At 45.2% G+C, this 14,686-nt stretch overlaps 2 protein-coding genes across 3 annotated transcripts in view; one reads left to right on the forward strand and one right to left on the reverse strand.

The window, feature by feature from the left end:
* Positions 1 to 702, reverse strand: part of LOC121041000 (uncharacterized) — a 4,125-nt gene extending 3,423 nt beyond the window's left edge. Inside the window, exon 1 of the mRNA XM_040491823.1 lies at positions 433 to 702. Coding sequence (XP_040347757.1) covers positions 433 to 648 — 216 coding nt within the window. The 5' untranslated portion in view covers positions 649 to 702. The remainder of the gene's footprint in view (positions 1 to 432) is intronic.
* Positions 703 to 5,028: 4,326 nt separating this feature from the next.
* On the forward strand, positions 5,029 to 14,101 carry SNU13 (small nuclear ribonucleoprotein 13). Of its 2 annotated transcripts, none has more exons than XM_040490704.1 (3): positions 5,029 to 5,156; positions 11,950 to 12,070; positions 12,880 to 14,101. In XM_040490704.1, the coding sequence occupies exons 1-3, from the start codon at positions 5,154 to 5,156 to the stop codon at positions 13,140 to 13,142; spliced, it is 387 nt and encodes a 128-aa protein (XP_040346638.1). In that variant the 5' UTR covers positions 5,029 to 5,153; the 3' UTR covers positions 13,143 to 14,101. The 2 variants fall into 2 exon arrangements, with proteins under 2 accessions (XP_040346638.1, XP_040346637.1); XM_040490703.1 differs by lacking the exon at positions 5,029 to 5,156 and adding an exon at positions 10,294 to 10,418.
* Positions 14,102 to 14,686: the final 585 nt, after the last annotated feature.

Raw genomic sequence — 14,686 nt, forward strand, 5'->3', positions numbered from 1 at the left:
AGAAAGAAAGAAAGAAAGAAAGAAAGAAAGAAAGAAAGAAAGAAAGAAAGATCATTTTGTTGGCTGCATGGAACATTGTACTTGGCTGGGAGAGACTGCAGGAACCAGGCAGAAGGCAGTGCTACAGTGTAGGTGAGACATGAGGGAGCCTTTGCCCAAGGGACTGCGGGGAGGTTTCGAGAAGTGATCAGATTTGAGGTATGGCTAGCAAGTAGAGCCCATAGGACTTGTAGAGGCAGAGTGAGTGAGGGAGGGAGGGAGGGAGGGAGGGAGAGAGACTAAAGTGACTGCTGGGTTTGGGGCCTGGCGATGCTCCCCCTGACCAGTCTAAGTTCCCCCGTTCCCACACAGGGCAGAGAACAGGGTCCTCATAACAAGTGAATGAGCCAATCGTGGTGCCCGAGGGAAGGAGGTGTGTGGGGGCGCCCTCACCTTGGTGACCTTCCTCGTGCTGGGGTGAGTCCTGGTGACCCGGTGCCAACAGCTCTGGACCTGCCAGATCAGAAAGAGGCAGAGCACAAGCAGGTTGCCACAGCACCGAGGGTCCCTGCAGCTGCGATCCTCAGAAAGTAGGCCCTGCACTGGCTCCCACTCAGGGCCCTGGAACGGTCCCACCACAGCACAGGCGCCCAGCAATGGCAGCAACATGACAAAGCTTCAGTGAGCAGGTGGTGTCAGGGAGATGGAGGGCAGGACTGCAATGGGTGAACCAGCCAGTCTGGGGTGTGGTAATCCCCGCCACATAGTGCCCGTCACTGAGGCTACCTCACAAAGGAGCCACAGCTAAGCTAGTTCCAGCTCCTGAACCTGGCACCAGAGCTGGCTAACATGTCCTCAGTGCAGGCAAGGACAGCACTGGGGGACTGCCCAAAAGGAAGGAAGAGGTAGAAGAATTCATTTTATTTATTTTTATTTCTTTTTTAGAAGAATTCATTTTAAATATCCCGCCTTCTGGAACGAAGACATTATATTCCCCCCATGTGTGATGGGGTGACGTAGCCGCAGTCTGTGTGATTTCTTTCTTCCTATTCAGTGCTTTCGTCCACGTGTCCATCTGTCTATCCAACACCAGACACTTAACGAACACTGTATTGAACACGTGTATCCTTGTTTGATCACCACGCATCCCTTCCTCTTTGCTCACAGTATTTTGGTTTTCTGTCGGGGATTACTTTTGCCATCTCAGGATCTGTGTTGGTAGGAGGATAAATGCCACCCTGAAGATTGCCTTTCACCCGAAGGTTATACTCAAAATTTTAAATAATGGAACAGGAAGGGACATCAGTCAATCAGAGGGGCCAGGCCTTGACCCTTTAATCACAGCATTTTAAGTGTTACTGAGCACCCCAGGAGAGGGGCATCACCTACTTACCAACCAGCTGTGATGTACTTCTCTATATTAAGAACCCAATATGCCACACGATGTATCCTGACTGAATCACCCCAGCTTATACCTGATACTCTCCCACAGAACAGAGATTCAAGGTGGGAATAGGAAGCTGGTGAGAAAAAGACAAAGAAAAGGAGCCCATGACAGCTAGGAACTGACCCAGTTCTATCAGTTAAGACTCGGTGTTGCTAGGAGCTGGCCTGACACTCACAGCTGGGCCTCAGCATTCTCCTGTTCAACATAAACGATTTCATAGAACATCAACAACAGAGAAAACCATTCTGCGATAATCAAGACAAGAACAATGTCACTCTTTAATTATGTTTGAACAGAGACAAAAACATGAATATTGAAACCACAAAAATCACCAAATCCCCCTTATCCTGTCTAAAATGAGCGACTGCTATTTCTTTACCACTTACAGCATTAGCCCCACTTGATTCCTTCCACCATGTCGATAAGATCATTAAGATGCCCAATCATAGAACTATTCACATTTCCTGATGACATCTAATCAGAGCAGACCCCGGTTCCTTGAACCCTCCCCCAAATCACCTAATAGAACCCCAATCCTACAGTAAATCCTTTCAAACACCCTCTTATTGAGAAGACTTATCATTTCCCATGGTGTGCATTCTCCCTTGATGCAGTAAGTATTAACACTTTGGGTGTGTTCCCAGTAGTCCTTGGCTGGAGGGCACTAACAGTGGAGTGAGACTCTGGGACTGGTTCTGCTCTCACAACCAGCTCCCCTGGAATCTGTGGGCTCCATGACAGAGTTTTTTCCTAAACTCCATTTTGATTGCTTGCTAGCAAAAATCCATAAGTGGAACAGGTACCTCCTTTGGGCCAGTCATAGTGCTAGAAGATAGGTATCCAAAGTACCCAAGGCATCTACAAACCCTGCTCTCATAGAGCTCTCAGTGTAGTTCAAAGGTGGACACTGAATAAGTTTGACAAGTGCCATAAAGGGCAAATACAGGGGGTTTGTGGGTCTATCCAGCAGGGGCAGTTACCTGGTCTGGATGATCAGGGAGGCTTCACTGAAGAGGTGATGAGCAGGAGCTAGCTAAGCAAAACAGTGGAGCACAGTGCACACAAGAAAGGGTGATAGATGGGGTTGGAAAAATTGGGGTGTGCTCAGGGGAGAAAAAGAAAGTGGGTAGAGCTGTATTATGGAGATGGGGGTGAGGACTGGTGGAGTGGGTCCTAGTAAGCCATGGCAAGGATTTAGAGTTTTAAGCACAGAAGTGTATAAAAAACAAATTTCTAAGACAAATTGATCTTGAGCATATGTCAACATACTAACTTACTAGCAAGGGAAACAACAAAATACAAAAGGGGGAGCTAGCTCTAAGAGAATTTGGAAATTGAGTTATATAATTGGGAAGCAGATTAATTAGGTGAAGTGTACTGTCTCCTTACTCATGGAAATAAAAACATCAAGTCCCATCAGTCTTCACTGAAGAGACCTGGGATATGATGGTCCAAAATGCAGGTAGGCCAAATAACAACAGGAAATTGTTATAAAGGACATCAGAAAAGCTAGGATGCCTGGGTGGCTCAGTTGGTTGAGCATCCAACTCTTGATTTTGGCTCAGGTCATGATCTCACAGTTCATGGGATCGAGCCCCGTTGGGCTCTGTGCTAACAGTGTGGAGCTTGCTTGGGATTCTCTCTCTCCCCTTCTCTCTCTACCCCTCTCTCTCAAAGTAAGTACTTTCTCTCTCAAAAATAAGTGATAAAAAGCATTTTTTAAAAAGGACATCAGGGGCACCTGGGTGGCCCAGTCAGTTGGGCGTCCGACTTCAGCTCGGGTCACGATCTCACAGTCTGTGAGTTCAAGCCCCACATCAGGCTCTGTGCTGACAGCTCAGAGCCTGGAGCCTGCTTCAGATTCTTTGTCTCCCTCTCTTTCTCCCCCCCCCCCCCCCCCGCTCATGCTCTGTCTCACTCTCTCTCTCAAAAATAAACATTAAAAAACATTTTTAAATATATAAAAAAAGTAAAAAGGACATCAAAAAAGCAAATGATAAGGACATGTCTATGACTGTAAATTGAATAAGGTTTAATTCCCCAACAATGGTGGCTTATATATCTAACTAATATGGAAACATGAAACAGGATCTGAGAGGTGAACAGCAGTATCCAAACCACAGGTTCTACTTTTTTTTTTTAGAGGGTGGGGGAAGGGGCAGAGGGAGAGGGAGAGAGAGAATCTTAAATCAGGCAGCATGGAGGCTGATACAGGGCTTGATCTCAAGAGCCTGAGATCACGACCTGAGCTGAAATCAAGAGTCGGACACTTTATCAACTGAACCACTCAGGTGCCCTGTCACAGGAGCTACTCTTAAACAGGAAGCATCTGTGGGTATTTCTCAATTCGGAGACAAATTTTGTTCTTCAACAAGTCGTACGTGAGGTGGGGTGCCTGGGTGGCTCAGTCAGTTAAGCATATGACTCTTGATTTCAGCTCAGGGCATGATCTCATGGTTCCTGATATTGAGCCCCACGTTGGGCTCTGCACTGACAGTGCAGAGCCGGCTTAGGATTCTCTCTCCCTCTCTCTCTCTCTCTCTCTCTCTCTCTCTCTCTCTCTCTCTCTGCCCCTCCCCTGCTCATGCACACACACTCTCAAAATAAATAAACTTAACAAAATGATTTGCATGAGGTGAAGTTTGATGGAGGAATTTTTGGTGTAATGAATGTTCCATCCTGGAGCCAGTTCAAACCCATCACGTTGCCCCATACCACAACCGGTTTCAAGCATAGCAACCAGATGGAGTGGAAGCAACCCAGGCCAATAGCCAAAATCCCAAGGTCCAGTTCTGGTTCAGCCACTGCCTCACTCTGTGACTTTGGGCAAGGAGCTTCCCTTCTCTGGGCCTTAGTATCTGTAAAATGAAGAGATTGCTGCATGATTCCTAAGGGTCCTTCCAGGTCTCTACTAGGTTTCCGAAATAGTTAACTGGAACTAGCATATAATGGTCTAGTTTGGGCTGATCTCAGTGGTCCCGAGATGTGCCTGGTATCATGTTGGAGAGAAAAGAGTGAGGGCCATAACAATCAGGAAGGACTTCTTGGAGGTGGTGAGGCTTGAGTCTAGCTTTGAATAATGGAGATTTGGAGCAGCCTAGAGAAAAGAACAGTGTGCTGGCCAAAAGAAACTGCTTGTCCTATGACATCTTCAAACTCAACCTGACAGAAACTCAACCCTCACCCCCAAACCTGTTCTTCTTCCTTAATTCCCTACTCAAAGGATTCCATTTCTGGTGGACTCCACACTTCCCACCAAATTTTCACAAGGATATCTAAATATGGAGGAAAACATTTAGGATTCCCCACCATTATCTCCATACCGTTCCCTCACCAGTGTAGGGTAAAAAAAAAGATGATTTTGAAAGCTCAAGAATATGCTTAACGATAAATAGGCAATGGAATGATGACATCATTGAAACCTTTCGTTCTGGGTGTTTGTCCGTGTGTGTATGTATGAATGTTTCATTTATTCTCCCTGCCAGAAATGTGTGGTATGATGATAACAAAAACAGCAAATTACCGTCCGTCGCCTAGAAACGACTTGGTTCCCCTGCGGGCGCCCTTGAAAAACGAGGTCCGTCCGCCTGCAATGGCGTCACTTCCGTTTCCTGCCGCGCGCAGCCATTTCCACTCCTCCAGCGCGACCTTCCGGCCGAGGCGCGCGCTCCCGCTCTGACGTCAGCTGCGCTCCCAGACGGGTGGCGAGACCGCGGAGTCGCTAGCTATGGTGAGTGCGTGCGCGTGGTGGAAGGGCTGGGAAGCCCGAGACTCTGGGACCGGTTCACTCACTAGGCTGCCGGGGCTTAGAACGTACGCTGTCTCGATCGCCCGGCCCGGGGTTAGAGCTCCAGCGGCCGCGGAGTCCCAGCCTCCTCCCCCGAGTTAGAATTCGGACCGCCGCGGGGCCCCAACAGCTCCGCTCGAGGTTAGAACTCGGAAAGCCTCAGGGTCCCAACAGGCTGTCGTGGGTACTTTGCAGCTACTCCGTGCGCGTGGCTGGAAGCCTCCGGGGAGTGAAGGAGTCCCGGCCCAGCATGGGAGGAAACAGACCAACCCACGTGGGAGAGAGTAGAAAGTTGGATGAGAAAACCAGGCTCCGTCTTTTTTATTTCTCTTGTTGGGAATCGCTAGAGGATGGTGGGGAACCCTGAACTCAAATCAGCCTACCCCACTTGCCCATTTGTCGATGTTCAGGAGAGGGAGATCTAGATCTCCATGGGTCTGAGCCTTAGTGCCCAACCCCGAGTTACACGTGCCGGGGACTTGGCGTTTGAGGGCCTTTGGCGGCTGTGGTAAATGTGGAGTGATTCCGAACCCCGGCTTGGGTTCAGGAATGGTTGCTGCGAGGCGGCAGTCTCAAATCAGAGGTCTCGGTAGCACCACGTGCGGCTTCTCTAAGCTGTTGGTGATCTGCAACCTTTAATCAACTCCTGTAGCTTGGTAGCTAGTTTTGTTTGGTACTTGGTAAGGAAAGAAGAGTTTACAAAGCACTTCCACTAACATAGTGAGGTTTAATCCTTACAACGGAGCGTGGATCCCGTTGGGCAGCTTCCCCCTTTCCTTCCCCCTACCCCCTAATTTGAAGTTAGTATCTGGCTGAGCCTTGAACTTGAAGCTTCTAAACCAGTGCTCATTTTACGGAATTCTACGGAAAGTTTTGGAATAGGATGGTCTCGAGTTAAACTTAACAGAAAATTTCCTCGGGGTCCATGAGTGGCTCGGTCGGGTAGGCACCCAACTTCAGCTCAGGTCATGATCTCACCTTTCCTGAGTTCGATCTCTAGGTTGGGCTCTGTGCTGACAGCTCAGAGTCTGGAGCTGCTTCAGATTCTATGTCTCCTTCAGTCGGTCTGCCCCTCCTTGGCTCGCACTCTGTCTCTGTCTCTCAAAAATAAACATTAAAAATTTTTTAAAAAAGAGGGGCTCCTGGGTGGCGCAGTCGGTTGAGCGTCCGGCTTCAGCCAGGTCACGATCTCGCGGTCCGTGAGTTCGAGCCCCGCGTCAGGCTCTGGGCGGATGGCTCGGAGCCTGGAGCCTGTTTCCGATTCTGTGTCTCCCTCTCTCTGCCCCTCCCCTGTTCATGCTCTGTCTCTCTTTGTCCCAAAAATAAACAAAAACGTTGAAAAAAAATTAAAAAAAAAAAAGAAATTTTCCTCAACTGTAAAATGGGGATAAAAGATGAATGAGAGTGTTGGAAAGATTTAAATGAGAATGCATGTTAAGCACCTAATCCTAATACTTGGTACGGTGTTAATGAGCACGACTTGTTAAATCCAAACCTTGCTGGGTTTTGTTCGTCTGGTGTACAGGGAGACCAAATAGATCAAGCTAAGGATCAAAGTTAGCTAGCAGTATTATTTCATTCGTTCACTCATATAAATAACCCTTGAAAAACTTAAAAGGAATAAATACAAAGCAAAATTTCAGTTACTATTTATGAGCTAGGTAGTTTGTTTTAAAGTTGAGCCAACTTTTTATTGTTGACTGATACTGAAACAATAAGGTGAGGCCTCTTTAGTTGTTTGGGCTCCTGAAGTCTTCCCTTTTTGTGCATTTAATGTTTTGTTGAGAATTGAGAATCCTAAGTTCCAGAGAGTTGCTGTTGGAGCTGCAATTTAAAGTAGACTTTTGAGGGGCGCCTGGGTGGCTCAGTCGGTTAAGCGTCCGACTTCGGCTCAGGTCATGATCTCACGGTCCGTGAGTTCAAGCCCTGCGTCAGGCTCTGTGCTGATGGCTCAGAGCCTGGAGCCTGTTTCGGATTCTGTGTCTCCCTCTTTCCCTGACTCTCCCCCGTTCATGCTGTCTCTCTCTGTCTCTAAAATAAATAAACATTAAAAAAATTAAAAAAAAAATAAAGTAGACTTTTGAGGAGTGATTGGGATTAAAGTGTTGTTGAGCCCTTTTACGTTTAGGAGGAGGGCACCAGTGTGGATGAGCATTAGATTTTGATAAGTCAAGGACATGTGTTGTGGTCTCTGAGGTAGCCACCAAAAGAATAAAGATACATAATTCCAAGCCAGTAGAGGGAATAGTAGAGTGAAAAAATAATAAACCCAGAGGAAGGAAAGAAAGAAAATGAAACATATCAGGACAAATAGAAGGTACAGAAGAAGGAAGATTTGAACTTAATGTTATCAGTACTTAAATAAATATAGGAGACTAAGTGCTTCCGTTAAAACAGATTAAAGCAGAAAGAATGGTAAATGTATACCGAGTTAAAAGGTGTGATGTAGCCTAATATAAACATCAAAAAGAAGGAAGTTTTAAGGTGAAAGGCATCTGAAGATAGTGGCTAAAAAAAGGTATGTGCTTCAGATTCGGTGTCTCCCTCTCTCTCAAAAAATAAATAAACATTAAAAAAAATTTTTTTTAAGGGGCGCCTGGGTGGCTCAGTTGGTTAATCGTCCGACTTCAGCTCAGGTCATGATCTCACGGTTTGTAAGTTCGAGCTCCATGTAGGGCTCTGTGCTGACAGCTCAGAGACCTGGAGTCTGCTTCAGGGTCTGTGTCTCCTTCTCTCTCTAACCCTCTCCCGTTCGCGCGCTCTCTGTCTCTCTCTCTCTCTCTCTCTCTCTCTCTCAAAAATAAAGATTAAAAACAAATTTTTAAATAAGGTATGAATAGAATAAAAATGATACAATTATAAGAAGAAATGGACATATATGCAATTATATAGCATTTAAGTATATAAATGATAGTTGGTGAATCCAGAACATCAGTGTGGAAAGAGGATTTGAACAACACCATCAATAAATTTGATCTGCTGGTCATAGTGAATCTAGTGAACAAAATTATGGAAATTTGAAAACAGAACTAAACAATAGTGAGAATACCACACACAACAGCTAAAGTATTACCTGGATCTTAAAATGCTTATGTTGGAGGGAAAGGAGCTATAAAAAGGTAGGAAAAGAATGAAAAGACAAAACACCAAAGAAAAGCAGAAATTACTGAAATAGCAAACAGATCTGACTTATAGGATGGACAGAATCAGAAGATTTTCTCTGAAAAGTCCCCTCCAGCGAGATTAATCAGGAAAATAAGCAAAAGAGATGAAAGTGAGGAGTAACAAACATGAAGAAGTTATAATCTTCAGATATTAGAAAGGATATTAGAACAATTTGATAGCTATAAATACAGAAACTGAGATGAAGTGAACAAATGGCCTGAAAAAAAGTGTATCAAAACCAATTTAAGTAGGAATTTAAAATGAATAAAGAAATTAAAAAAAATTTTTAACAGGAGGGGTGGCTGGATGGCTCAGTCTGTTAAGTGTGCAACTCTTGATTTCGGCTGGAGTCATGATCTCATGGTATGAGATTGAGCCCCACAGCTCCTGAGCTGGCAGTGTGGAGCCTGCTTGGGATGCTCTTTCTTCCCCTTCACTGCGAGCTCTCTCTCTCACTCTCTTCTCTCTCTCAAAATAAATAAACATTAAAATTTTTTTTGACCTGAAAAAAAACCCTATACCTAGTTGTTGTTTTTTTAAAAACCCTATACCTAGGGGCGCCTGGGTGGCGCAGTCGGTTAAGCGTCCGACTTCAGCCAGGTCACGATCTCGCGGTCCGTGAGTTCGAGCCCCGCGTCAGGCTCTGGGCTGATGGCTCAGAGCGTGGAGCCTGTTTCCGATTCTGTGTCTCCCTCTCTCTCTGCCCCTCCCCCGTTCATGCTCTGTCTCTCTCTGTCCCAAAAATAAATAAACGTTGAAAAAATTTAAAAAAAAACCCCTATACCTAGTTTTTAAAATAGCTTTATTGCAATAATTTATGTATTATAAGAAGTTCACCTGTGTGAAGTGTATAATTCAGTGGTATTTCATATATTTATAGAGCTGTGCAACCATTGCTATAGAATTTTAGAACATTTTTATCATCTCTTCCCCCCAAGAAACCTTATGTCCATTAGCTAATGGATATAAAATTAAAACCCTACTTAGTTGGTTTTATCTCAGGAATGCAAACTTCGTTTTAACATTAGAAGAACCGTAAAAAATTAAAGGAAAATATTTTTCATCTGAGTCAGCACAAAATCTGATCGAATTCAACATCAGTCTGTTTAAGAAGAAATTCTTTTTTGGGGCGCTTGGGTGTCTCGGTCGGTTAAGTGTCCGACTTCAGCTCAGGTCATGATCTCACGGTTTGTGAGTTTGAGCCCCACATCAGGCTCTGTGCTCACAGCTCAGAGCCTGGAGCCTACTTCTCATTCTGTGTTTCCCTCTGTCTTTCTCTCTGCCCCTCCCTGGCTCTCACTGTCTCTCTCAAAAAAATAAGCATTAAAGAAAAAAAATTTTTAAGAAAAAAAATTTTTAATGTTTATTTTTGAGACACAGACCACGCATGGGGGAGGGACAGAGAGAGAGACACACACAGAATCCAAAGCAGGCTCCACCCGGTCAGCATAGAGCCTGACATGGGGCTCGAAAAATTTACAAACCATGAGATTATGACCTGAGCTAGAGTCGGATGCCTAACCGACTGAGCCACCCGGGAGCCCAAGAAATTCTTAATACAGTAGGAAACAGTGAATTTTCTTAGCCTGAAATATCTAGGAGTAAATCTAAAAGATATTAAGCCTTTTGTAAAAATTGTAAAGCCTTACTGAGAAGTACCGAGTTAAGCATATATGTTTAAATTGACAGATTCTGCATACTAAAGGTCCTTTACCCAAATTGGGATTGTATCAAATCTACGTATCAGATTATCCCAGCACATTTTTGTGGGCCTTGAAAAGCTGATTCTAGAATGTAAGGAGAAGAGCACACCAATAATGGGGAAACCTTTTTCCCACTTCTTCAGGGAACTCTAGCCCTCACTTAATTCCACATCACCCTGGAACCACTGCAGTTTCAGGGACAAGGCGTTTGGTGCAAGCTCACGCTCGATGTCACTTCCGCTGACGTCACCACTGCGTCACTTCCTGCTTCCTTGCGGGTGGGTCATTTCTGTGTCCTTGCGGTGCTGGGCAGGAGACCACCGAGGCAGACGCGATGGTGAGTGCTCCCACCGGGGCGTCACCCACGGGTCACCACTTAGGACTGGGGTGCCGCGCGCTGCGTGCCGCGGTCCAGCCTCCAAAACCGGGGTTAGAGCGGGCTGCAGCGGGCGAACCACGCGTTGCTCGCGATGGTAACGTGGGATGCATCCAAGTTTTATATATAAATACATATATTTGTAAAAAGAATCACAGGGAAAACAAATGAGAAATTAATGAAAATGCTTGAACTCGAGAGGTAGGGATGAGGAAGAAGGAATGGTTTAAGCAAGCCCCTCCCAATTTGTTCCCTAAATGGTTTATTTTGAAGCAAAGCCAGTGACGTAGCATTTTATTCATAGGTGATAAAGTATGTATCTGTAAAATCAGGATTTTTAGCAACTGCAGTGCCATTATAATACCCCAAAATTTAATAATTCCTTAGTATCAAGTATCTAATATCAGAATCAAAGGCTTGATCAGATTTTTCTACTTTCCTTTTGTTTTTCCCCAAGAATACTTGGTCATAGATGTTTTTGTTCCTCAAGAGAGGCAGTGATCACATGGTATCTTTTATGATATTGGTAGCTGTTAATGTCTGGATCCATTAATCTGTGTCTGGATTAATTGATGAATATGGGTTGCAAGATGGTGGGATTTGATTGACTCATTCCTTTAGTAGGTGGAGTAGTGATACAGTCTGTATGGGAAAGGCAGGATAAATGCTCTACTGTTTGCCAGTTTTCAAAACAGTTTTAGTTCACTAACAGCTTTGACTGTAGGACCATGTAGATGTGTTACATATTTGAAAAGTAAAATCTTAATTTTTTTTAACAAGCTGAATACAAAGGAACCCTAATTGTATATCAAACTGATAAACCACAGGGAAATATTAATTTGAATAACTTGAATATCGTACTCTGACTGGGTGGCCTCAGTTGGATATATTGTAAGAACAAAAGGAAATTTTGACCTTGGTGAGCTTGTTGGTAGAGGTACCAACCATTTTGTTGGTACCGACCGTTTTGTATGTATTGTAGGGTCAGATGAATGAGAAAATATTTTGATGGATTCTTACCGAGGACAGAGGAAGATTTGAATATTGAATGGGAAATGGAGAGAGAACTCTGTGCTACATTTCTATAAATGCCTTAATTTTTATTTCAGTAAATTTGGGGTGGAGTGTGGAAATCCCAAATTTAAAAACTATCCCCATGTGACTCAAGTGGATACTGAGCCATGAGAACCTATTAATAATCCATTTGCTACAATATTACCAAGCAAGAGAGGCAAATAAAAGTATATCGGCTTTAGTGTACATCATTGAACTATGTAATTGCTAAAATTCTTTTATTCTAATATATTTCAGTTTTTCTGAGTTGGGAATAGGCAGCCAGTGTCAGTTACTAAGTGTCTTTCTGGGGGCAGAGGAACAGGGATCACTATCTCTCTGGGTTGTTGATTATAAAGTATTTTGTGATTTGTCCGGAACAACTTCTGGTTCAGTTTGACTGATGGTTTGATGACTTCCCCCACTTCCCGCCCCATAGACTGAGGCTGATGTAAATCCGAAGGCCTACCCCCTCGCAGACGCCCACCTCACCAAGAAACTACTGGACCTTGTTCAGCAGTCATGTAACTACAAGCAGCTTCGGAAAGGAGCTAATGAAGGTAAGGCAGCCAGAGGGTGCTTCAGGTAGAGTGATCAGGCACTGGCTCTGGTTTAGATGTCCAACTTGGAAAGAGGGCTGGACACTTGATTGGGACCAGTGGGAGGACTTAAGAGCAGCATTTTGGCAGTAGCTGCTAAAGGTTAATGGTGTAGGAATTCTTTTAGACCCAGTTATTCACATCTATCTTGTGAGGAGAATGAGGTCGGGATTTGAACTTGGGCAGTGTGGCTCCACAGTCTGTGCTCTTGTTCATACTCCAGCATAACAGAGTGTGGTCTGGGGACTAGCACTGGGCCACAGAGATATATAAGCCATCAGGAGTAAGTGTTTAAACAGTGATATGGGGTGCTGATTTTTCTTCTAAGTTGCATGTGGTGTGAGCCTTCCAGAAATACTGCTTGTGACAGACTGGGATGGTAAAACCCTGATCCTTGATCACAGAGTTTGAGAAATGCTGTACTGCAAAGCCCGTGTGAACGCTGTTCCAGTCAACCAGGCAAGAGGTGGTAGTGACTTGGACAAGTGTGGTAGCAGAGAAGAAGAAAGAAGCGGTCTGTTTCAGGATGTGTTGTGACAGAGCTCATGGTTTGATGGAGGGTTGGAGAAAGGCATTGAGGGTGGCTAATTGGTGATTAAATCCCATATCACCAAGGCCACACTGTAAGACAGAGGATTGCTTGTGCCTGGGGATTTTTGCTCAGAAAGCACTTGTTTCTTTCCCTTGGAAATTGCTTTTTTGTGGCTTCCATGCCCAAGCTCCACCCCCATCCCAGTCACTTATTGGGCCTCGTGTCCTCCTCTCTTCAGCCACCAAAACCCTCAACAGAGGCATCTCTGAGTTCATCGTGATGGCTGCAGACGCTGAACCGCTGGAGATCATCCTTCACCTTCCGCTGCTATGTGAGGATAAGAACGTGCCCTACGTGTTTGTGCGCTCTAAGCAGGCCCTGGGGCGGGCCTGCGGGGTCTCCAGGCCTGTCATCGCCTGTTCTGTCACCATCAAAGAAGGCTCACAGCTGAAGCAGCAGATCCAGTCCATTCAGCAGTCCATTGAAAGGCTCTTAGTCTAAACCGGCGGCCTGTGCCCCACTCCTCACTGAGTCCTCCCCTTGGGGTTGTGTATCATATTGTCTGTGTTAGCATGTAGTACCTCCGGCCACGTTCTCTTGTTATATCACAGTACTAAATCCGGGTTTTGCATTTTTGTGTTATTTTTGTTTTACGGGGTGTTATCCATATATTAATCCTCCACCCAGCCCAGTCTCCCATTCTTCTCTGCCATCTTATCCTCCCTTTTGAAAAATGAACTAATGCGAAGAACAGGCGGAGACAGAGTGGTGATACCATTCAAAGGCAGGGAAGAGCCAGGATAGAGATCTCGTTCCAGCTTTCAGGCGCTGGCTTCCCCTTGTGTGCAGGACCTCATGGATGTAAACACCATTCACTTTGTAACCCTCGTGCCTGGTGTACAAAATCATTCCATAAACGTTTGCTCTCTATGGAGATTATGTAGCATTTGGGGAGAAAGCATGTATCCTGTGAGGTTATTAGGTGTATGTCCAAGTGTCGTGTGCTAATCTGCCCCTGCCGTTTGCTTCGGTAATGTGGTATTGTTCCCCCCTCCCCCAACTCCTAACCATGCCCCTGAGGGCAGCAGGGCAGCAGCATAGCAAAGATGTGCTGCAGAATTCCAGAAGCTGCCTGAGCAAGTTAGACATGGGGTAGTTGACCTAGGTCTTGAAGGAGTCCAGAGTGGCAAGAGAAAAGAGAATCAACTGATGCTGAAATGAAGAAGTCTCATGAGTCCCGGAGGCCTGACTGGAAGCTACAGCAGAGATGCTAGAGTGCAGGAAACATCCTCTCTGGTGAATACAAAGGTCTTCAGTGGACAGTTGGTACCAGCTCTGAAAGCCATGACCTCTGTTCCCTGCCACAGTGTGGGGCAGGTGTATTCTTCATCACATCAGAAGGACAGTGCTCGTGTGCCATTCTCGTGAGCATTCTAATAAAGAGATATATTCATATTCCAGTTTAAAGAAAGTGTGGTTCTTGATAGGTATCCAGCTAATACCTGAAATGAAGAACTGTTTCGCATTCTTAGAACAGTGATAGCTTCTCAAACTTTCCACCAAGAGGCTGTGAAAAAGCCATTACCTCTGGTGGTTTTCTAGCAGCTCAAAGTGTCTTGTACTGACATGATCATTGAGGTGTTGCTCTCACTCTACAGAGGGTTTCCCCGCCTCAGCACTAAGGATGTTTTGGGCTGGAAGATTTTTTATTTTTTAACTTTTTATTTATTTTTTTTATTTTATTTTATTTTATTTTTTTTTAATTTTTTTTTCAACGTTTATTTATTTTTGGGACAGAGAGAGACAGAGCATGAACGGGGGAGGGGCAGAGAGAGAGGGAGACACAGAATCGGAAACAGGCTCCAGGCTCCGAGCCATCAGCCCAGAGCCTGACGCGGGGCTCGAACTCCCGGACCGCGAGATCGTGACCTGGCTGAAGTCGGACGCTTAACCGACTGCGCCACCCAGGCGCCCCTATTTTTTAACTTTTTAAAATTTAGGGGCGCCTGGGTGGCTCAGTCGGTTAAGCGGCCGACTTCAGCCCA

The sequence above is a fragment of the Herpailurus yagouaroundi genome, unplaced genomic scaffold (genome assembly GCF_014898765.1).
Source record: "Herpailurus yagouaroundi ecotype Mexico unplaced genomic scaffold, PumYag 182, whole genome shotgun sequence".
NCBI classification, from domain to species: Eukaryota; Metazoa; Chordata; class Mammalia; order Carnivora; family Felidae; genus Herpailurus; species Herpailurus yagouaroundi.

Bases quoted from the DNA above. Each gene is read 5' to 3' on its own strand.
- SNU13 (XM_040490704.1), top strand. The intron at 12,071-12,879 runs GTAAGGCAGCCA...TCCTCTCTTCAG, and splicing joins TCGGAAAGGAGCTAATGAAG to CCACCAAAACCCTCAACAGA.